The following is a 23,248-nucleotide window of genomic DNA, read 5'->3' as shown; positions in this document are numbered from 1 at the left end:
GCAGCGGCAGGCGCGCGGGGCGGGCCCGGGGGCGGGGCATGGGCGGGGTTTGGGCGTGGCCGCGGCGCGCGAGCCGCGCGGAGGGAGGGTGTCGAGTGGAGGGAAGCGGCTCGCGGCGGAGGGAGGGGAGGCCGAGTCCTGGAAGCGGAGCTCCGCGCTGGGACTGGTTCCTTCGCAGCCATTTTCTGTCCAACCAAACAGCCGATTGGAGACGGGAGCCAACCAGGGCTGCATTGGAGGTTTGTGTCTCGCTTCGGCCAATGATCGCTCCTAAACCGACTCCACTTTAGCTCGAATGAAATGTCCGTCTCCTCCAGGCGCCGTCCCCGCCGCCAACGCCGCCGCGGCCGGGGGCACTCGCCTCCCTGCAGCCCGCCGGGCCGAGTCGGGGCCGCGGCCGGGCCGGGCCGGCGAGGCGCTCCCGCTGCTGGCCGGCCGGGCCGGGAGCGGCGCGGGCCGCGGCGCGGCTCTTTGTGCGCCGGGCGCTGGAGCGGCGGGACGCGGGCCAGGCGACCTCCTGCTCGCTGCCGCGAGCCGGGCCGGGGGAGGCTGCGGGGCACGGCCGGCCCCTCGCGGCGGCGCCCCGGGCCGGCTCCATTTTGTGCCGGGAGGCGGCCGCGGGCTGGGGCACGGCGCGGGCTCCGGCGACCCTGCCTGGCCGCGGTCGTCTCTCGGGTCCCGCGGCCGCCGCCCGCCCGGGGGCACGGCGGGGCCCGCCGCTTTGTGTGCCCGCGCGGCGGGCGGGCGTTGGGCGCGGGGCCGCAGCCGCGGGGCGGCAGGGGATGCGCCCCGGGGGCGCCCACCCCGCACACGCGGGTCTGACAGGTCGGCCGCCGCCGGCGGCAGGCGGGGGCTACCCCGGGCACCTGCGTGGGGAGCAACGAGGTCCCCGGGCGGAAGGAGTGGCTCTGGTTTCCCCGCAGTCTGGTTTGCACGTAAAGAATGCAGCCATCTGGCGGCTTGCGGTCCCTGGACTTGCCCCGAAGGTGGGAAGGAAGCCTTTCGGATTGGACTGAGGTTTTAATCATCGGTGGTGGGAGGCGGGAGGATGTGCAGAGCCATAAGGAACAGTAGTCTCCGAGAACAAAGAATTACGAGCACCCCCAAATCGTAATCGCGCCCAAAGTACTATAACAAGACAAGGTTAGGTAGCCGGCGACCTTTAAAAAAATGGCATCCCACTAATCCGCATGGACTCCCTAGTTCCACGATTCGTGGCACAAATCGCTGGGGTGGCTTCAGCTCGCTTAGAATGGAAACGTAGAGTGATGAGATAAACTGATCAATAATAGCAGTGGCATTAGTAAGTAGAGGTTTTATTGGTAAAGTATTGAAAGTTTAACCAGAATTCCTTAAAAGGCAATTATTCCTTCTCTGCACTGCTCTGGTAGGTTAATTTAAAGATTATATCGATGCAAAACTCTGTGGTTGTTGATGCCAAAGAATGGAGGTTGGAGGAAGGGACTACTGCTTTTCTTGGATACAAATTTGCATTTCTTCAAACATTAAACAGATGTATGTATTCCCTTGAGTTTTCACATACATCATAACCTGCCTTTAAGAAAATATATTCCATATGAAGCAGTAGTGTTTTTCTTCAATGTACTGAACCTAAATATATACTCAATCAAGTATTTGAGTGACTAGTGGGGCTCTCACCTGCCCTCCCCATTCTAAGCCAAATATATATAAATATGTGTGTGTGTGTGTGTGTGTGTATGTATAATATTTTAGGTGTTGTGAGCATTATTTTTTAAAGTCATCCTAACCTTTTTTTTGGGGGGGGGGTAACTACAAGGAAGAAATTTTACTGGGCAGCTTTGGATCTAGAAAAGAGGGCACTCTATGAAAAGACATTGGAAATTACTTTTAAGATTATAGCAAATGTCAGGCAGTCTTTGCTGACACTGCCTGGACCCGTTAGTGGCATTTTAAAAATTAAGCTCTGTGGCTACAATTTTTTTCTGCTCTTTACTAGATTTCATGCTTGAATGCAAATCAGTATTTCTTTTCCCTCTAAAATTAACACTAGAAAGATGTGTTTTTGTTCTATCAAGCCCCCCCTTTAATTGTTTCATTGAAAAAAGGAAAAGAGCAAATGAGAAATGAAGGTTGTAACATTGTAATTGATACTAATTTATTCAGCTATTTATTCCTTGAGGTGAGACTGAAGTGCCATTCAGATGAAAATTTAGTCCAAAATGTTGGTGCTTCAAAATGATAAAAAGGGGCTTGATTTTGTGTGTATGGTTTTTTTTGGGGGGTGGGGGGGCAGGGGGTATATGTTCTCTGGACAGCATGTATGTTTTTCCCAGTATAATCTAAGGTACTAAATTTAAAAGCATATTCTGAGATAAATGTCCCCTTTTTGAGCTTTTAAACACCCAAATCTCACTCTGAAACTTTAAGAAAACTGTCATCAAAAAATTATGTTGATAAGTGGAGTATTTGTGTCCTGCCTGTTAATATTTCAAGTAATTTAGATGTATAATTTTCAGTCTCTTACACAATATATAATTTGGGCATTATTTGGTGAACTGTGATGAATATTTATGATGAGCGTGACTAAATTCAGGGTTACATTAGAAGAGCATGGAATTAACTTTTTTGTAAGTTCTCCAAAATAAATCTTCTAATTCAATAAGCATTCATTGGGTGTCTGCTTTTCAATCTCCATTGACTAAGTAGTAGACAAAACTGTATGCATCCTCTTTAATTTTACTAGAAAAGAAAACCTGTATACTATACATTTAATAGATTTTTTTTTTTCTTTTTAGGTTGAAATTGGACGGAGATTGGATACCTTTTTAGATAGGTGTTCTTGAGCACCACTGACAACACGGTTCTGACAGTATTTCATGACAGTAAGTAGGTCTTACCATTTTGGTTATTAATTTGGTATGAAGAGTAATTAGCTGAAACAAAATTATCCATTGGAGATTCCTGATACACAGTGAGTGCCTTTCAAGTCTAGACAAATAGCCCCTCTGCTCATTGCCATTGTGTCCTTATTTTTGGTTACTTAAATGTTGAGTGGTTCCCGTGGATTCCTAAGTGCTACTAAGGCTACTGGTAGCAGCCTGTCCCAGCTTTGTTTAGGAGCTATCTGTTGAGCTGATAGCACTTTAGTCAAACTGAATACTGACCTCTGTCAGTGTTGTGCTGAATGGAACACGCTAACTCTCAATGCAGCGCAGATGGAAGAGAGGTATGATGGGCAGATAGTTGGGAATGTCATGGAAGGAGCCTGGGGGCCTGCAGGATGGGTTGAATTTGGATAGGTGGAGGGTTATGACCAAAAGCAAAAGCCTGGAGGTAGGAATGAGCCCTTGCTTAAGGGATGGGGGACAGGGGTACACAGTTTGAGTGGGAATTTCACAGAATCATGTACTGAAGATACCACTTGGCCATCTGGATATTTAGTTCTGGTTCTGCTACAGTATCTGTGACCTCGGGCATATCACAAAGTCTTTGAGTCATGATTGCCTCACTCTGGAACATTCTAGTACTAAAATTTTTATTAGTCCTTAAGATAGAGTGGGAAAGAAGTTTAGTTAGGTTAAGTGGGGGATCTGCTCTTATAAAGCTGAGAAAAGGAGGTTTGGACTTGATGCAGAAAACCTTTAGGAACCTTAAAGAACAGGTTCAAGAACTATGGAACCAATGTTATAGTAAGTGTATTAGTCATAATACAACAGTTAAGATGTGTCGGCAGTAATCCAGTGGAAATAGAAAAGGAAGGGCATATCCGGGCGATACAGTAAAAGATGTAACAATGAGTTAGTCTTGAAGGAGGTGGACCCACTTTGAGAAGACTCTGGTATATTTAGTCTGGAAGAGGGAAGGGTCGTACTGTTCCTCATAGAGTGGCAATAGTTGAAAAGCAGATCTTCCTTGCCCGCCCCCTGTAGTGGGTGGGGGAGGTGAGTTTCATTTCCCATTATCTTAGTTTGCGATGATGGAATATCAACACATTCTACACTGTGGGCTGTTTATGTGACAGGCAAAATAGTGGTTATAGGTTTGAGATTTATGAGCATAGAGGTGATACTTAATGAGTTCATTAAGATAGTTAGGGGAAGAGGGAAAACAATAACCTTGGATGGAAACTAACAATTAGAGGAAGGGAAGAAAGAATAAACTAGGTGCGGTTATTCCTTTAGAAGTAGGCAGTGGCAGGCGCCGCAGAGATGTCAAGTAGGATGAAGGCAAGGGCGCTGGCAGCTTGGAGAGTGGTGTCGCGTGACGTAGGTCAAAAAGCAGATGGCAGGGAGTGGAGAGGTATGTAAGGACTGCATGGCAGGGTGACCATGGTAGCTTCACAAATGGTGGCATATAATTAAGGTTTTCTTTACGTGATGAGGGAGATGACAAGTTTAAGGAAATGCAAAGAAGCTAGCAGGGAGAACTGAAGACACATTAGAGATGAGGAATTCTTGTATTATTTCTTATCCTAAAACAGAATGTGATCCACAGAACAGTTAGAAAGATAAGTCATATGTGTGAGAGAGACAGAGAACTCCTTGTGCCTAGAAAGAATTGTATTTGAAGAGATAAAAATCATACCAGGTTACATTTGTGGTTCTTGCTATGTGTTTAATGCATGCGGCTAAGTCCTTTTTGAAGAGCAACCCCATTTCTAAAATGGGGAAACTGGAACACAAAAAGGAATGTTAGTAAAAGGGAGCCACGCTGCACACCCAGGCCTCAGGGCTTTCTTGACTGTTTCACAAATATTGCCCTTGCTTGAGAAGGCATTTTAAATGCTTTCAATATAGAATCGGTACACCTAGAATTTAGAAGTGGAATGTTAAAGATTAGGCTTAAGGACTACAGGGAAAGCTACCAGGAATGCAGTCTGTGAAGTGCTTGCCATTTGAGGCTCTATTTCAATCCCACTTCCTGTGTCACCTTGGACAAATTATTAGCCTCATACACTTACCTACTGTATGGGATCATGAACATTGTGTGAGATATATAGAAAGTGTTAAATAAATGTAAACACAGAAAGAGGACACTATTTACTGTATTTATGCAACAAATGTTTAGCATAGTATAAATACTGCTTACACAAAAAAATAGAATAAAAATGTATTAGCTGATTTAGTCTGGAAGAGGGAAGCGTCGAACTGTTCCTCATAGAGTGGTAATAGTTGAAAAGCAGATTTTCCTTGCCTGCCCATAATATTTTGGAGAATAATACCAGTTCCACTAAATAATTCATGTCATTAAAATTAACATAATGAGACTTAACTGCTCTTTGTCCATATTTACCAGTACCCTCCGATTTAGTGATTCCTCATTTTACCACTGCTCTTGTCACTGTCCTACCGGCTCTTCTCCCTTTGTTCCCTGGATGAAATCCAACACGAGCTTCTCTTGTTATACCAAGCCTATGAGTGTCACAGTGGGACACGTCAGTACCATTGAGAGCCACCAGCATCAGCTAGGCCCTGCGTGGCCCAGTCTTCCCATCCCTCTCCTTTCCCTTTCTCTGTAGCCAGGAGAATCCCAGCAGTATCCTTGGTCCTTCCTTGAGTTCTTAGCCAGTCACCAAGTTCTGCTGGTTCTTGCTAGTGACACTGCTTCCTGTGATCTCCAGGGCTCTGGCCTTGGAGCAGATGCTGAGATAATCACCCTCTTACCTGAATTCATGTCTTAGCAGCAGCAGTACAGTCCCTATCAGTCTCCTGCCCCTGTTCTTGCTCCCCTCCAGGTCATTTTTGTATTGGATGAGTTTTCTATATTGGCTAAAATGATCTTTTTTTTTAGTATCTTCATTTTTTTTCATTTATTCATTTTTATGTGGTGCTGGGGATAGAACCCAGGGCTTCACGCATGCAAGGCAAGCACTCTACCACTGAGCTATAGCCCCAGCCCCTAAAATGATCTTTTAAAAAAGAAATCCAGGGCTGGGTTGTAGCTCAGTGGTAGAGTGCCTACCTAGCATTATGTGAGGCACTAGGTTTGATTCTCAGCACCGCATATAAATAAATAAAATAAAGGTCCTTTGACAACTAAAAAAATATTTAGAAAGAAAAAAACCTAGCTGGGCGCTTTGGGCTCATACCTATAATCCCAGTGGCTTAGGAGGCTGAGGCAAGAGGACGGCAAATTCAAAGCCAACCTCAGCAACTTAGGCCCTAAGCAACTTAATGAGACTGTGTCTCAAAGTAAAAAAATAAAGGGCTCAGTAGTTGAGCCACCCCTGTGTTCAATCCCTGGTACCAAAAAATAAAGAAAATTTTTTTAAAAATCTAATTTGCACTCTTCCTAATTTTTTTTTTTTTCCCCCTATTTGCTCTTGTCTATAAGGATCTGCTTGATCTCATCCCATTTAACTAGTTCCAATCCCCTAATACTGTATTTGTCTGTTTGCTCTGTCTGGAATAATGTTTTCCCACTTCTTTTTTGCCTGAGTGATTCGTATTCATCTTTCAGTCAGTTTAAATCCCATTTCCTCTTCCAAACTTCCTGATCCCTCAGACTCATGGGGACCTTTAATGGAGTAAAGCGAGTATTCCATAATACTGTACTAATTATCTCCTAACTTGTATAGGAGCCCTGTGAGGTTAAGTCCTGTTCTCATTCAATGTGCTCAAGGTCTCATGGCCAGTTGAGTAGCAAGGCATTCAAAGTAGGTGATTTGAGTTCCAGAGCCTGTGTCCTGGAAGTACCAATAGACTATGCTCTCTACCCCTCCTCCTGCCCCCAGGTTATGTAACTTTTGTTTTCTCTGCAGGATGAGGACAGAGACCTTGTCTGTGTTGTTGACTGCTTCATTATCATACACAGCAAACACTCAGTGCTCACTCAGGAAAATATGTGTTGACTGACTTATGACCTACATTCTGTTTTATAAATTTTTATAGGAGGTTTTAGACCTAGAAAAAACCCTAACAAGTCTTTTCCACCATTCCTTCCATATAGTGGAGTGGCTAGCATGTTTATCAGATTTTGATTGGCTGAATGAAGGGGCTCAGTGCCATAGGTCTTCAAAGAAGTGAACATAAGCCCTTGGATTGCAGAATCAGATAAATTAGAAAGAAGGATTCCAGCAGGATGGGGATCATTGGGATTAAAGTCAGGGCTGGGATTTTAACGGTAAAGAGACAAAATGGTAAAGAAGAACGGAAGGCGCAACTTGACAGAAATGCTAAAACTTGCAGAACCAAAAACATATAATTAAGCAGAAATGTGCAACTCCTTCAAAGGAGGGAGGCTAGGTCCAGTGTCTGTGGAGTACAATACAACTGGGTCACTGTCCTTAGCAGTATTCTAGTCTTTATTCTGACAACTCTAGGAAATACTTGATCTTCATTTTTAGAAGACTGAGGTCTGAAAGGCTAATGCTGTTAATCCAGATGATGATCTTGCTGCTAGTTCTAATGCATGACAAGATAATATGATTAAAACTTTTTGCCTTTAATGGTTTTGTGTTATATTTATAAATTAATTCATCTGTCAGAACCACCTGGTTATTTGAACATTATCTTGCTTATCAGCCAAGAGTCTAGTATCCTGTGTACATTCATTTATCAAAGAACTTGTTATTGGTTCCTTGTATCTCCCAAAAAAGATTTGTTTGCAGTTGAAGGTTCTGAAACAACCACTTGGGGCCTATCACCTGCACCTTGACCTTCCTTAGGTCATTGTAAAAAGTAGTGAACTCACAGCCATTCTAAAGGACCATCTTCAGAAACCTGCTCTTCCTGTCTCTTGTTAACATTTTAGGGATCAAAATAGTGTCTTGTATTGGGTTAATACTTCACATACATTTATATCATTTTAAGATTGAGAGAGCAGTATTGATGTTTCTGTTTTACATAGAAATACCTAGAACTTGCAAGGATTCTATTTGTGGAGGACAACAGAAGGGTCAGAAAGTTCAGACCTTGTGGCAATCCTAAGAGCCACCAAAAATCAGTGAATAAACAGGTATTCTGTATTTTCACAGATTACTAAAGGTCTATAAATTCTATTTTCTACTCCGTTAAAAAAATATGTAAATTTTAGAAATATATCTATAGCTACAGTTCAGTTACACATCAAAATTAACAGATGCGTGAGAAAAATGCCATGTTATTGAGCCTTTGGAACCTAGCCTAGTACTTTAGCATTAAATAAAAATCCAAGAGAGATGGAGAAGACAAGTTTTATACAAGGGGCAAAAATATTACAGTTAATAACATTAAGTTTGCACTGAGTCTCAGGCCTTAATAAACATTTAACATCAAGTATCTCTCTCTTTGGCCTGAAAGCATGTATAAATTATGTTTAATTTTTACAATACTTTTTAGATAATGTATTTTTAATTTTTCCATTCACAAATAGCCAGTGCCTTAATTGTTCTGAGTAGTAGTATTTGCAAAGCAGAAAGCCTTCCAGAATCTGCTGGTGGTAAAATGGAATGGAGCTTATAGGCACTTTTTTCCAAATTTTCCTATGTTACCAGTATTCTTTGAGCTCTAAGCAAAATTAATTAAACAGACTTTTAAAATCATCCTTTCAACTCTCGTTCTTGTCTGTGGTTGTGATTTCCTATCTTTACATGCAGATGTTTGGTATCCCTGACCTTTCCTTTCCTTTCCTCCCTCCCCCTCCCTGTCTCTCTCTCTCTCTCTTTATCGAAAAGTTGTGTAATCCAAGTGACTCAGGAGGCTTAGGCAGGAGAATCAGAGGTGATGGGCTCATTGAAAATGTAGGTATATTTGGGGGTAGTGTGGGTACAGCACTACTCGGGGAATCCGCATGCTTCTTACCCAAGCAGCAGCATAACCTGAGACATTATCTACTTGGAAATTCTGTAAAACAGCAAAGGGAGTTTGTAGGAGGAGCAAAAGAATGCACAGGGGGCTGGGGTTATGGCTCAGAGGTAGAGTGCTTGCCTCACACGGGCAAGGCTCCAGGTTCGATCCTCAGCACCACATAAAAATAAATAAAGTTATTAAAAAAAAAAAAAAACAAAGAATGCATAGACTTTAGCAGGAGAACTCAAAGCAGTAGGTATAGGTGACTTCCAATAGACTATAAAGCTGATTTTGGGCTTTGATTGGCATTCCAGTGATAAGTTAGATTGTAAGTCAAGGTTCGCCTATAGTATATTTGAGCATTATGCTATTGAAAAAAAGGGGCATATGCTTTAGATTCATTTCCATGTTGTTTTTCCCTGTTGGTTTTATGCTTATAATTTATAGAACATGGATATGGCAATCTTAAATTGCTGACGAATTATTGGAAAGTTTCCAATCAAGAAATACAAATGTGGGGCTGAGGTTATAGCTCAGTGGTAGAGCACTTGCCTAGCACATGTGAGGCACTGGATTCAATCCTCAGCACCACATAAAAACGAATAAATAAAATAAAGGTATTGTATCCATCTACAACTAAAAAATATTTCAAAACAAGAAATATAAATGCTTTCTTTTAGTAAGCTTAAGGTTATGTAGTTGACCCATTCTCTGAATGAGAGTTTATGAGCACTGAATCTATTGGGTTTTTTTAGTACAACTCTTACTGAAGAGTGCTAAAAGGCTTTCTTTTTTCCACCTAGATGGATGGTGACAGTTCTACAACAGATGCTACCCAACTAGGAATTTCTGCAGACTACATTGGAGGAAGTCATTATGTGATACAGCCTCACGATGGTAAGAAATCCAAAGCTAGAGCCAGATGCACACGTGGGAACGGCTTAGAAAGTGGACTTTTTATTATAATATATGATGTGTTAGGTTACTTTTGTCGTTCCAGGAAAATTAGCAATCTCATGTCATAGTTCACTGAAGATCTAAAAAGGTATTTATTAGAAATAATCTTCAAAAGTGTGATAAGTCCTAGATAAGATCTATAAAAGTATTGCTTTTCTTTAAAAACTTGTTTCTTTTAAAACTTATTACTGACTTCCTATGTAAGTATTAAGTATGAGAAATTCTTATTCAGTTGTTATAGTAAATAAAATAGTTCTTTAAAGGGAGTTAAACTGCTAGCTATTATGTTTCTAGCACTTACAATCAAACTTAATTTTTTCATTCAGTATTAACTTTGAACAATGTCAAATATTAGAATGGCAGTATTATGTTGGCCTATTAGAAATAATTTACTTTTGTGGCATTTTGATTTGTAAAATGAAAAATTAAGATATATTTTTAGAAGGAGTTTGGAGGGGATTAGTATTTCATCCTAAAACGGATATTCAGATAAATTAGTTTTGATAATATTGTTTTAAACACATTAAAATGTAAATTGAATCAGTTTCAGTACCTTGCTTATTTAGTATGTCCAAAAGTGAGAGGTTTTATATTTATTTTATTTATGTAATTTACATTTATGTATTTAGTCATAAAGGATGCTATTGGTACTATGAAAGCCTCAGTTATATCTAAAGTTATAAAGAACTACTTACTACATTAAGTGAATTGGGTCAGTGATATTCAAGTCTAGTTTTTCCACTCTGTAGGGTTTTACATAAACTTATAAACAAGTTTATATCAACTTTTATGAGTTTTATACAGAGTAAATTTTATATATATAAGTTTGTGTAAACTTGGCTTTGAATAAATACATACCCGCTTAATCTTGCATTATTCCAGGAGCCATAGATTGTCACTTATAAGTTTTACAGCTAAATTAGGCAATAAATCCTAGCACCTGCTCTGAGAAGGTACCTATACCAAGTCCTAGGACAACAAAGTAGATCCCTGGAATCAAGTACTAATGATCTTAGCAGAGAGGATGAGACATAAAAAGAATTAGAAGATGTGTGATAGAGAAGGCATACAGAAGTACTTGTGGTATTTTATGAAAAGAAAGGTTACTTTTGAAGGTGCTGTGGAGATGTTATCCTAGCCTTTTGAAAAATTGGTAGATAGGATTTTAGTAGATATTATTGAGGATAAAAGAATTCTAGGCAGTGAGGGGCTGGGGTTGTAGCTCAGTGGTAGAGCACTTGCCTGGCATGTGTGAGGCACTGGGTTCAGTTCTGAGCACTGCATATAAATAAATGAATAAAATAAAGGTCCATAAACATCTAAAAAATATTTTTTTAAAAATTCTAGGCAGTGGGTTTGAAATTAAGAATAGGGTCATTTCTGACCCTGTGAAAATTCTGAAAAGAACTGCTATACTAATCCCTAAAAAAAATTATGAACTATAATGGTTTTTACTCTAGGTCATTTCAGATAGTCCTTTCTATCTTGAAGTAAAATTATGAGAAGCTTTAAACCTAAAAATTTTTTAAAATTTCTTTAGATACTGAGGACAGCATGAATGATCATGAAGATACAAATGGTTCAAAAGAAAGTTTCAGAGAACAAGATATATATCTTCCAATTGCAAACGTGGCTAGGATAATGAAAAATGCTATACCTCAAACAGGAAAGGTAACATTGAAATTTAACTGGGTTTTTTGGGGGGGAAATGTAAGACTACATGAATACATAGGTAAATCAATAGTTAGCTATTTACGCAGCTTTTCAGCAAATCAAATACTTGTTTCAACATACTTAGTTACTGAACAATATTCAATTTTCAGTTCTGTCATGTCCCCAAATGCTCCCCTGCACCTACTCATTGGAAGCAGATAAACCAGAATTAAGAATCTTTTTTAAAAATAATTGCATTATCAGAAGTATCAGGTTTGGTCCTATGAAGTTGTAACTTGTATAATGTTTCAGCAAAATTAGGTTAGATCAGACTGATATAATGTGCTAAGTTTTTTTAAAATTCTGGTATTTGGAAACAACTCTTACACAATTGTGAATGTTAACATTTCAACTCATATGATTGTTTTTTAAAGCAGTTTTGTCTTAGAACAACTTTTAAAGACATCACTACTCATTACTTGGTCTGAATTAAAATTCACATTTTATATATTTTATATTGCAGAGTAACCCTTTGTATTATTTATTATAGCTTATAGAAGTACTTACGAAGGTAATATAGTTTACAAAGAAATGTAATATTAACACACATCACTAAGCCTAGAAGTTCCTGTTTGAGAAAGGTCTTCCTTACGTTTTGGGGGGAGATGTACCATTACTGACTGTTGCTTATAGAAAGGGTAGGCATGTACTGTCCTGTACCAAAGCCACTAGCCATAGTGGCTGTGGAGCAATTGAAATGTGGTTCATTTGAACTGAGATTAAAACACACCAGGTTTTAAAGACTTAGGATGAAAATGTCCCATTTTAAAATTGATTGCATGTTTAAATGATAATTTTGATAAATTGGGTACATAAAATACTAAAGTTAATTTCACTTGGTCCTATTTTATTTAACATGGCTTACTAGAAAATACAAAATTATGTACTTGGCTAGTGTTATATTATTTTACTTGGCTATATTTATACGATTCTTGTTCAGTTTCTCCAGTATGCAAAATAGGAATGAAGGAAAAAGACAGTGCTTTTCAGCAAGGAGTTGGTCATTGTGGTTATAAATGCTTTGGAACTGCATATTAATCATTGCATGATTAATTAGATTTTTACTTCAGGCCCCAAACCCTTAAGGGGAAAACTGTTTTTATGATGATATGGCAGGCATATGTTTCTTTAGGTAAGCTTTTTAATAAACTCAAAACACATACCTGACATTTTGTATCGTCAGTAGTGAAAAAGTCACCATATGTTGTATTTCACTCCTTTCTTAGCCTTAAGTGAATTTAGTGTTTGTTTTTATTTTTTCTGTGTCCTTATTCATGGAAATGCTAAGGCAGAGAAGTGGTACCTAAGTCTGTAGCCCACAGTATACTTAGTGTAGATATAATGGGATTGCTTTTCCTAGTTTTCACCTTGTATGGTGTCATAGGGATATGCAGTGGTTGTTCTTTGGTATCCAAATTATATCTGTTTTTTTTGGTTATTGCAGTACCAGATCAAACCCGGGGCCTCACACGTGTTAGGCAAGGGCCGGCTCTACCACAGAGCCACATCCCTAGCCCCTTATATCTGTATTTTTGTTATTGTTGTTGTCATTGAATAGTTGTCAAGAGTTCCTCCTCTAGCTGGTATTTGAGGTTTTTTTCTGATTCTGAGGGTTGGAATTGTGAGAATATACATTTGTGTTATTAGCACAGATTCAACTGTCATAAACTAAAATATGCATTCTTCTGAATAGTCTTTTATCTTTGCAGGTGTTAGGAAGGTAATGGTTATATTTCCTGCAAATTTACCTGTGTTTTTTTTTTTTTTCCCTTCAGATTGCAAAAGATGCCAAAGAATGTGTGCAGGAATGTGTGAGTGAGTTCATAAGCTTTATAACATCAGAGGCAAGTGAAAGATGCCATCAAGAGAAGCGGAAGACAATCAATGGAGAGGATATTCTCTTTGCCATGTCTACCTTAGGCTTCGACAGTTATGTAGAACCTCTGAAATTATATCTTCAGAAATTCAGAGAGGTAAATGAAATGTCTCCTGAGCATTATGCTTTTAAGAAAATGAGATACACTGTTCACCTTAACATTTTAAATATATTATTTGTTTCAAAAAAATATTTTTAGCACATTATGTAACATTTCTTAGAAGTATTTAATCACATAAATTATAGTACTTTTTCCTTTGTTTATGAGAACTAAAGCATAACTTGTATAAAAGGATTCTAGATTCAGACAACCTGCCCTACGTGTGAACTCCGTGACCTTGGGCAGATTATTTAAGTACTTTAGACCTTGGTTTCCTCACCTATAAAGTGAGGCTTAAGAATAGTGCCTTCATCATAGAATTATTGAGAGGGAACTAAGTGAATAATGGTCAGGACTCCATGTTACTTCTTGCTGTTACTGTTCATTTAAAAGAGGTAACATTGCTAAGCTTGGGGTTTATTAGATAATAAAAAGAGAAAGTTACAACTATCTCCTTTTTGTTATTGATTGCCCTCTTCCACACTTCCTATCAGGCTATCTTTCCCTCTGAGTATGAAGTTTATATAAATGAGTTGACATTTTAGCTAATTTATTTCCAACTTTGATTTCAAAATACACTAATATCTTTCATGTTAGAATCCCATTAAATTAGTAATATCTACATGGAATGATTAAAGTAGGAAGAGAATATATAAATTCTTCACGATATTTTTCCAAATCTTCAGTATTAGAACCTTAGAGTAAATGGAACTTCAGAGATATTTGGTCCAAACAGTAACTTTTATTTAGGAATCTTTAATTTGCTGCTTCTCTATACTTGTCAGTTGGCTGAGAACTCTGTGTGTGAGAGATAACCTAGATTGTTTATAGATTTATAGGCTGATTATTTATAGATATTTTGTTTAATTTGTTTATGTGGAGCTGGGGATCGAACCCAATGCCTCTCACATGCTAGGCAAGCACTCTACCACTGAGCCACAACCCAGCCCTATTTATAGATATTTTGCAGACTTTATCTGTAAGTAAAGTTCTATGATCCCTTCATGGAATGGAATGGAATCAGAATAATTTATTTTTGGGCTGGGGATGTGGCTCAAGCGGTAGTGCGCTCACCTGGCATGCGCGGGGCACTGGGTTCGATCCTCAGCACCACATAAAAATAAAATAAAGATTTAAAAAAAAAAAAAAAGAATAATTTATTTTTACCATATATACTTTAGGTTTTCTGGATATTTACTAATAATGCTGACTTATAATGCTATTAAACTGGAAGTGTTAATAAATACTCTTTAACATTTTTAAATTTAGAAGCTCCTAATTTTAGGCAATAAGTAAGCATTCTCATTTGGGCAAGTTTTATTTGCATACCAGTAACTACTTTTTTTTTTTCCCTTTCCCTAGGCTATGAAAGGAGAGAAGGGAATTGGTGGGGCAGTCACAGCTACAGATGGACTAAGTGAAGAACTTACAGAGGAGGCATTTAGTAAGCAGTGTTATGTTACAAGTCATGTAGTTGTTAGTGATTCATGCTAAATGTCTGGGTTGGTATTTTGGGGATATCAGCACTGAGTATTTTGACATAGCACTATCCTGAATGGTTCTTATTAATTCATGTCCTTTTATTTAAAGCCAGTGAATGGTGAGTGTAGAAAATTTTAACCTGGAAGACATTATAACCTTTCATTGAAAGTTCTGATTTACTGATAACTACTCTATTACCAATTTATTAAGAACCTGTCCCTAGGTATGAATGCCTGGCCTTAGGCACAGACAGCAGAGCTCATAGTCTCCTCAGAGCCTCAAAGGGACCTGACTCCTCCAAATATATAAATTCTCTAAAGCTCACTTACCATTTCTCAGGATTGCATCTTGCCCTTTGAAATGCAATATCTCAGATAACACAAGTCATAGAGCTCTGACCCAGGCTTGTGCCCAGATATCATAAGAGACCATGAAATCTCAGATCTGTAGCTATATTGAACAGACAAATTCCCATCATCACTGAGTGAGTGAACAGTTCTGAGAACCCAGTATTGACTTGAGACTTATCCAGGGAGTCTATTTGATTTCCCCTGGTGACAGAGTCACTACATGTTCAGAAGCCTTCTGTCTTCTAGTCTTTTTAAAAAAATATATTTTTTTTATTGTAGATGGGCACAATGCCTTTGTTTGTTTATTTTTATGTGGTGCCAGAGATCGAACCCAGTGCCTCATGCATGCTAGGCAAGCGCTTTACCACTGAGCCACAACCCTGGCCCCTGTCTTGTAGTCTTTAATATGTATGCAACTGGTAAAGCAGCTCTAACATTTGATTTAAGCTAAAGTGACTCCACATACAGCTGGAGGAAGTTCAGGCCTCACAAGGCTACTCCTTGGGCCTAATGGTAGGTTGAATATTAAATGATCTGAGGTTGAATTTTAAATGATCTGTGTTGATTAAATTTCTGATTGAATTCCTTCCAAGAAACACAGATTCATTAAATAAATCTTTTTTTGCAAACTTAAAAAAAAAGAACTGATTTCCATAGCCCCTAATTTTTGATAAAGATTCACTTGAGAGGAATATTCACAGTTATACTTCAAAATATAAAATCTGGTGATTTAAATAAATTTGAAGGCTGGGAATGTGGCTCAGCAATAGAGCACTCGCCTAGCGTGTGCGAGGTCCTGGATTCGATCCTCAGCACTACATAAAAATAAAATAAAGATATTGTGTCCAACTACAACTAAAAAATAAATATTAAAAATAAATAAATGAATTTGAGCTCAAGGATTACTTTTTAAAAAAAATATTTTTAAAGTATCTTTTAGTTGTTGATGGACCTTTATTTTATTTATTTGTTTGTGGTTCTGAGAATCCAACCTACTGCCTCACACATGCTAGGCAAGTGCTCTTCCCCTGATCTACAACCCCAGCCCAAGGATTACTTTTTTTTAAATCAAGAATAATATTGCCATATTTCATTTTATTTCACTGTGAAATAAAAGGTGTATGGTGAGTATATTTGTCACATAAAATATCTAATATCTATATGTTTGTATTTTATAAATTTCTCACCTGTAAAATATATATTACTTAGTTGTCTGTTGCTCCCAGCAAGACTCAGGTCTAACCTAATTCAGAAACCCAGCCTTTCTGTGATTTCTACGTATTAGCTAGTGTACACTTTAAAGATATGAAGGTGAAGAAAACAGAAAAATGCAATAGGAAAAAATGTGCTTTTTAGGGAGTTTTTTTTAAACATAAAATTTGAGGTTCTATGATTTTACCTAAGATTACATCATAGAAAAGTGACAGAATGACAATGAGACATTAATGATACCACCTTTAGGTCAGACCAAGAAAAGAGGTACAAATAATTTCCCTCATTAACAAGTTTTTTTATTTTCTTTGTGTGTGTGTGTGTGTGTGTGTGTGTGTGTATGTGGTGTGTGTGTTTTAGCAAACCAGTTACCAGCTGGCTTAATAACTGCAGATGGTCAACAACAAAATGTTATGGTTTACACAACATCCTATCAACAGGTACAGTGACTTCTTTGCATTTTAAACTATTTTATTATTTTTGTGGTGGTGGGGACCAAACCCAGGACGTTGGGCAAGCTACACAAGAAATCTACTACTGAGCTACACCCTGGCCCTAAACTTTATAAGATTCAAGTTGATTTTTTTTTAATCACAGGTAATTCAACACATTGTTACTATTATTAAGGATATGAGAAGATAAAGGTTATTAAAATTGTTTTCCTAAAATATATAAAATAACATATAGTAGTCCCTTAATGGTTAAAAAAAATGTATATGTGTTTATATTCACATAGAAGATTTCAAAGAAGATACACAAAAAAACTATTAAAGAAGTTTCTTTGGGGAGAGGGAGTGGAAATTGGAGATCTGGGACAAGTGGATTTATTTTACATTGTCCATTGTTTTCATTCAGTGAATTCTTGTAATGTATGTTACTTTTAAACTTTTAAAAATTTCACTCAGTTTAAATTTTCTAATCTTAGATTTCTGGTGTTCAACAAATTCAGTTTTCATGATGTGAAGAAATGACGGAATGGGGAGTGGAGAGAAGTGAGCGTGTACGATTCTGGAACAGAGACATGAGAGGAAATGACTGGTGAAGCGCTGTCTCTTTGTATATTAAGTAGCTGTAATGTAGCTTCCTGATGCTTGACTAATTGAGGTGTTAATTCTGACTTGATGAGACTCTTTTTCATGAATGATTTTAAAGACAAATTTGGATTTTAAAGGTATTAAAATATTTTTGTTTTGTACAAGAGTTTGTTGCTCTGTATGACGCCTGTATGCATTGTATATTGCAATTTATTACTGTCAGAGATTTGTAGACAGTTTCTTATTTTCATATTGAATCATGTTACTTTTGTAATTCAAGTAAGCAGCTGGGTTAATTCATGATGTTTGCCCTTTTAATAAAATATAAGGGTAGAGTTCATTTTGAATGCAAGTTGCCTTTATTATAAATTTGAGTTTGTGTTAGCTATGTAATATCTTGCATGATAACCTAGCTAGATTTTTAGCACTTGCTGTATTTATTGAAATTAATTTTTTTTTTTTTTTTTGGTAAAAAGCATTCATAGCTTAAGCAGCACCAATTTTTTTTTTTTTTAATGTAATTGAATAATTAAGTGTGAATGCAGAAGCAAATATTGTCTGCCCTATTAAACTTGGTGCCCAGTAACAGTGTTTACACTGTTCATTGTGCCTGTTAATGTAGTTTTAGTTACTGGAGCTTTTGTTTAACACTAGGTTTGTTTTTGATTTATGTTATTATGAATGTTGGAATTCATTTCAGTTTAATGTGGTCCTGGCACTCCTGAAATGGTGCCCCTTTTGTTTGGTATTTGATTTTTTTTCAAAGTATATCTTCAAGTATTAACAGTGTCCTCTTCCAGAAGAGTATTTTACAGTCTGATGATAAATGTCTTCATTTTACCTTTTTAATTGAAATATCAGGTTTCCTGTTTTATCATGGGAACCAAGAAACATTGGACATCATTGTGTATACAGACCTTTTGCACGAGTGAGTGAACAAAATGGAGTGAGTGCTGTGAAGGTATGAAGTAGAAGCAGTGTGCTATCTTGATCTTTGCAATAAACTAAACTTAGATAATGTAACTTTGTATAATTTAGCAGTATGTACTTGAGTTGTTGCTTTTTTAAAGTGAGGATTTGTATTTTCTCATTATTCTTTTTGGTGATATTAATTAATAGGAGGGGTTTTTAAATTGTAATTTCAAAAGTGGCTATTGGATAGCTTGCAAGAAGGAAGCTTGGGTGGACACTGTATGTAAGGGACATCCAGGTGTCTGAGGTAGAGCAGTTTCCTAGATACAGGCTGAGCAGACACGTTCACTTTGCTGGGAAGAACCTTTGGGAGCAGCATCTCAGAAGTCGGTGACTCCCTCGCCTCCTACCCCCATTCGAAAAATAATCTTTATTATAGAAAATTCAAAAAGGAAAAAAGGGAGAGGGTGGTTAAGCAGAATCCACAATCATCCTACTGTGTTGAAATAACCAATGTTAATATTTTGATAAATATCATTTGTCCTCTTACTTTGCTAAATATGTATATTTTTATAAAAATGGGCTCATATTGTGCATACTGTTTTGTAACCTGCTTTTTTCACTTAACAATATATTGTAAACATGTTTCCCAGGTTATGCATAGTCTTCTGCATCATTTTTATTGGTTTGTTACTCTGTTGTATGACTGAATTATAATTTATTTAATCGTCCATTGGACATTTTGACTACTGACAACTTTTTACAGTTATAAACACTTCAATGAACCTTGTGTACATTCATGACTTTTCTTGAAATACATTCTTAGAAGTAGAATTGCTTAGGAGTAGAAGTAGCAGATGCTAAGGCATCTGATACTTACATATAGATATATTTTTGAAATATCTTCCATTTGGCCCAAATATTGAGCCACTATATAATTGACAAAAGCATTTTTTAGTTATCACATTTCTACTCTAAAATTTTTAAGATTGGGTGTATTTTGGCTGGGGATGTAACTAAGTTGTGAGCTCTTGCCTAGCATGAGCAAGGCCCTGGGTTTAATCCCTAGGACCTCAAAAAAAAGATTGGGTGTTTGGTTTAAAAAAAAAAAAAAAGGAATCTGATAATCTTAAATCAGTTTGTACCAAAACAAACAATAATTCTCTAGTAGTACTAAAAACTTTAGGTAAAATCAGATCAATTTTGGGTTACATGACTTTCCTGTTCATGCAGGAGAGAAAACTGGCATCTGCATGTGTCAGGTTCATGACACTATCTCTGCCTATGAGGGTCAGTGTTGGCTTCTTACTTGGTCTGTGTTGCATTTAACAGAATGTCATGTACCACCCTTGGAACTTAAGTACATAATCTCTGCTACCCTAAAGTTTTTGTAATTTTGTAAATATTGATTTTTTGAGTATCTAAGCAATGGGTTTTAGCAAGTAAGTCATAGGTAGAAAAGGGAACTTAGGTAGATTCTGTCTGACCCTCACTACCCACATTATAATGGAGATACTTTGATCCAGAAAGGATTATTTTTTTAAATGCTGCCTTCCTAATATACTTTGGAATAACGGTGATGAACTATCTGTGTTCTTTTCTCCTATGGTGTTATGTCTGTGCAGTGTCCTTTTCCTTTAAAACATGCCGTATTGCCAGTTTCCAGGTTGCCTTGGTGAACTAAAGAAATATCAATTACCTTTAATAACAATTACAGTTGAATTGAACAAAGTTATGAGGGCCCAACTAAGAGGATTTCCATGGTAGCACAATTAGGTGTGAAAAATGAAAAAAAAAGTTTCTACCATTTGACAGTGCAAGATTTTTAAAAAATACACATATATAGATGTGTGTATTAGGCAAAGTTACCTTGGCAGCAAAATAATACTTGTTATTTTATATGCTTGTGTTTTAATTTATATGAGTTAATAATCTGTAAGATTATTAACTCATATAAATGAGTAAGATTATTAACTCATATAATAATCAGTAAAAAAAAAATGGAACAACCCTAACTTTGTTTTTCTAGGAATTGTACCGTACCATCAGAAAAATGTCATTGGTGTTTTTTTTAGATCTGGAAATGTTATCTTTGTTCACTTCATCAAGCTTCACTACTTGCTTGCTGTGCCCCGCCAACTCTGATCTCCTCTGGGATCCTGTGCTGAATTTTCGCCTCCCACCATCCTCCTGCCATGGCCTTGAACATGTATCCCCTTCCCTCTGCCTGGCCAAGTCCCTTTCATCCTTTAGGTCTTGGTTTAAACTCACCAGGAAAGCTTTGCAAACATTTGTACTGGTCACCAAATACAGAAAATAGCACCACTCAAAACCTAGTAGGTGTGTAACAGTTGTGCACAAGTTGTTTTAGCCCCTTTAGATAGGTATTGTACCAGAGTTTAGGATTTGTGAGACCATGAAGCAGAATCCCTTCACAGTCAAGGGCTACAGGTGATACAGGAATGAATTAATTTCTTTGGCTTCTGGCCATTGCCTTTAACAATAAAAACTTGCCTAATAGTAGTTACAGCTTTCCCTGACCTTACTCCAGAAACTGCTTCCTTTTGCACTTCTTAGTAAATAGATACCTGTGCAAGACAATCATTGTTAAGAACTCCTTTGCCAAAATTAACGTCAACAAGTGTGCCAAATCAGGGTACGACGAGTAAAGTCAGTGTGCTAACAATCTACAGCAACTTGATGGCCATGTACTAGATTAGGAGGGCATATTACATCTAATAGGTAATTCCTCCATCTTCCACAAAAATGCCCCAAGATTATATATTCTGACACTATGCCGTGAATTTTGCCTCTTCAATTACAACTTATGACTTCTTGATTGTCTTCTAAGAGCAAGCAGAATCATGTTTATGTCTGTTTCACACCTGTTCTACAGGGCTTAATTTCAGAGTACATCTGTATGAAAGACATTACTGAACCCGCTAGGCAAAGACAAGCACAACAGAAAATGCCTCCCAGCCCAGTTCTGTACACCAAGGAGACTCATTCTTGCATATATGACCTCCATTGTTAGAGTTGTAAGAAACCAGATCCAGCCAGGTGTGGTGACACAAGCCTGTAGTCCCAACTGCTTGGAAGGCTGAGGCAAGAGGATCATTTGAGCTCAGAAGTATGGGGACAGCCTGAGCAACAGAGCAAGGCTCCATCTCAAATTTTTTTTCTCCAAATGACAGAGCCATTCCTTACTTTGGAAGAAGAATACATCTTTAAAACTTGGTTTCCTTGAGCAGGTGTGGTGGCACACACCCATAATCCTAGCAACTTGGGAGACTTGCAAGTTCAGAGCCAGCCTCAGTAATTTAGCAAGACCCAGTCTCAAAATGAAAAAGATTGGGATGTGATTCAGTGGTTAAGTGCCCCTGGGTTAAATCCCCAGGGGGGGGGGGGTGGAGGTGGCTCTGTGTATTCCACTTTTCCAAGTATTAGTCTCCCACCATAAAAGTGCTACTCTTTCAGGAGAGAACTACAATCCTGTTATTCTGAACATACTATAAAGGAACACATTTCCTGCTCATATGAAGAGCAAACTAAAGTTTTAATCTACATTTCATTTTTCCCTTTTTATTTTTATTGGTGTATTATAATTATGCATATCTAGACTTCATTTCTAATGGTAAAACAGCCTAGGTATCAACTCATTTAAAAAACCCCAAATGCTGAATAACATAGTTTAATTGTATAAAATATTTTTAAACATACCTTTAAGTTGATATGAAAACAAGAAATACACAGATACAGAACTCTAAAAGTGAAGTGAAAATAGGACTGCTGTGAGGTAAGCCACCACAGCTTGCTTTGTCCCTAGAGTTCTCTTGAACTCTGCAGACACTGAACTGGTAGCTGTAGTGGGGTCTGGCCATAGACTTACCTAGTATTAGTAGTAGGTTTTGGGGGTGGGGTTTGGTTTTTGTTTTGGGGGACTGAACCCAGGGATGCTTTACCACATTCCCAGACTTTTTTTTTAATTTATTTTTTTTTAATTTTGAGACAGAGCCTCACCAAATTACTTAGGGCCTCAAATTTTAGATACTCCCGAATTAGCCTTGTGATCTGCTGGGTTTATAGGTGTGTGCCACCATGCCTGCCTAGGCTAGATGGTTAATTGGGCCAGCACAGAGAAGTTGGCAGCAAGAAATGTTCCTATCTAAATTTTGATGCTGGGGAAAAGGGAATAAACCACCCTAGAAAATTCACAATCACAGGTCCTCTAAAGTTTGTTATCTGAAATTATCAAGCTGTTCATTTCATTTGGTCTCAGGTAGACAGCTTTTGGGTATCTGGCAGAGAAAATAAATCTCTTAAGGATCTCAATTTCAGTCCATGCTTCAAATCTTTTTTTTTTTTTTTCCCTTTTATACTTCTGAGGACTGAACCCAGGACCTCATGAATGCAAGGCACACGTTCTACCACTGAACTGCATCAAGCTTTCAAATCATTTGCCAAGGAAAATAAATTTTAAGATATCACATACTCAAGGGAAAGTGGCACCATGAGTAAACGACAAAATACAACAGAATCATCCACAAAGACTCAATATTGGTATTAACAGCAAATAATGATGTTGAAAAAAAACAAAAGATCACACATAAAGTGAAATTTGTAAACAAAAAAATTAATAGTAATTGAAAATAAAAAGTGGAGGGCAAATAAAATGAAAAAAGAAGGGAGGGAGAGGACCAAACCAAAAAAATTTATGATGAAGACCTAGAAATAAATCCAACTGTGTAATCATAATAGACATGAATGGACTCAATTATCTAGTTAAAAAGACATTCTTTGGCTTTATCTTTTAGGCATATCTCCGGCAAACTCAAAATATAAGGCCAAAGAAAGACCTAAGA

General features: G+C 37.9%; 2 protein-coding genes across 4 annotated transcripts in view; one reads left to right on the top strand and one right to left on the bottom strand.

The window, feature by feature from the left end:
- Txnrd1 (thioredoxin reductase 1) overlaps positions 1–23,248 on the bottom strand; it is a 235,910-nt gene that overhangs the window by 169,667 nt on the left and 42,995 nt on the right. The gene's annotated exons all lie outside the window — the stretch shown is intronic.
- Nfyb (nuclear transcription factor Y subunit beta) lies at positions 108–19,171 on the top strand. 2 transcript variants are annotated; one of them, XM_046429537.2, is made up of 8 exons: positions 108–239; positions 2,778–2,864; positions 9,554–9,647; positions 11,248–11,378; positions 13,196–13,393; positions 14,759–14,840; positions 16,801–16,880; positions 17,366–19,171. In XM_046429537.2, the coding sequence occupies exons 2-8, from the start codon at positions 2,859–2,861 to the stop codon at positions 17,396–17,398; spliced, it is 624 nt and encodes a 207-aa protein (XP_046285493.1). In that variant the 5' UTR covers positions 108–239; positions 2,778–2,858; the 3' UTR covers positions 17,399–19,171. The 2 variants fall into 2 exon arrangements, with proteins under 2 accessions (XP_046285493.1, XP_046285494.1); XM_046429538.2 differs by lacking the exon at positions 108–239 and adding an exon at positions 804–986.

Source organism: Marmota monax, unplaced genomic scaffold (assembly GCF_021218885.2).
Source record: "Marmota monax isolate L192 unplaced genomic scaffold, Marmota_monax_Labrador192_F-V1.1 WCK01_AAM20220418_F8-fsc00051, whole genome shotgun sequence".
Lineage (NCBI taxonomy): Eukaryota > Metazoa > Chordata > Mammalia > Rodentia > Sciuridae > Marmota > Marmota monax.
The sequence above is the reverse complement of the archived record's forward strand: the minus strand, read 5'-3'. Positions and strand labels throughout refer to the sequence as shown.

What these genes read in the sequence shown, in the direction of transcription:
- Nfyb (XM_046429537.2), top strand. An exon ending in TGTGATACAGCCTCACGATG is followed by an intron (nt 9,648 to 11,247) that starts GTAAGAAATCCA and finishes AAATTTCTTTAG; the next exon opens with ATACTGAGGACAGCATGAAT. An exon ending in ACACAACATCCTATCAACAG is followed by an intron (nt 16,881 to 17,365) that starts GTACAGTGACTT and finishes TTCTAATCTTAG; the next exon opens with ATTTCTGGTGTTCAACAAAT.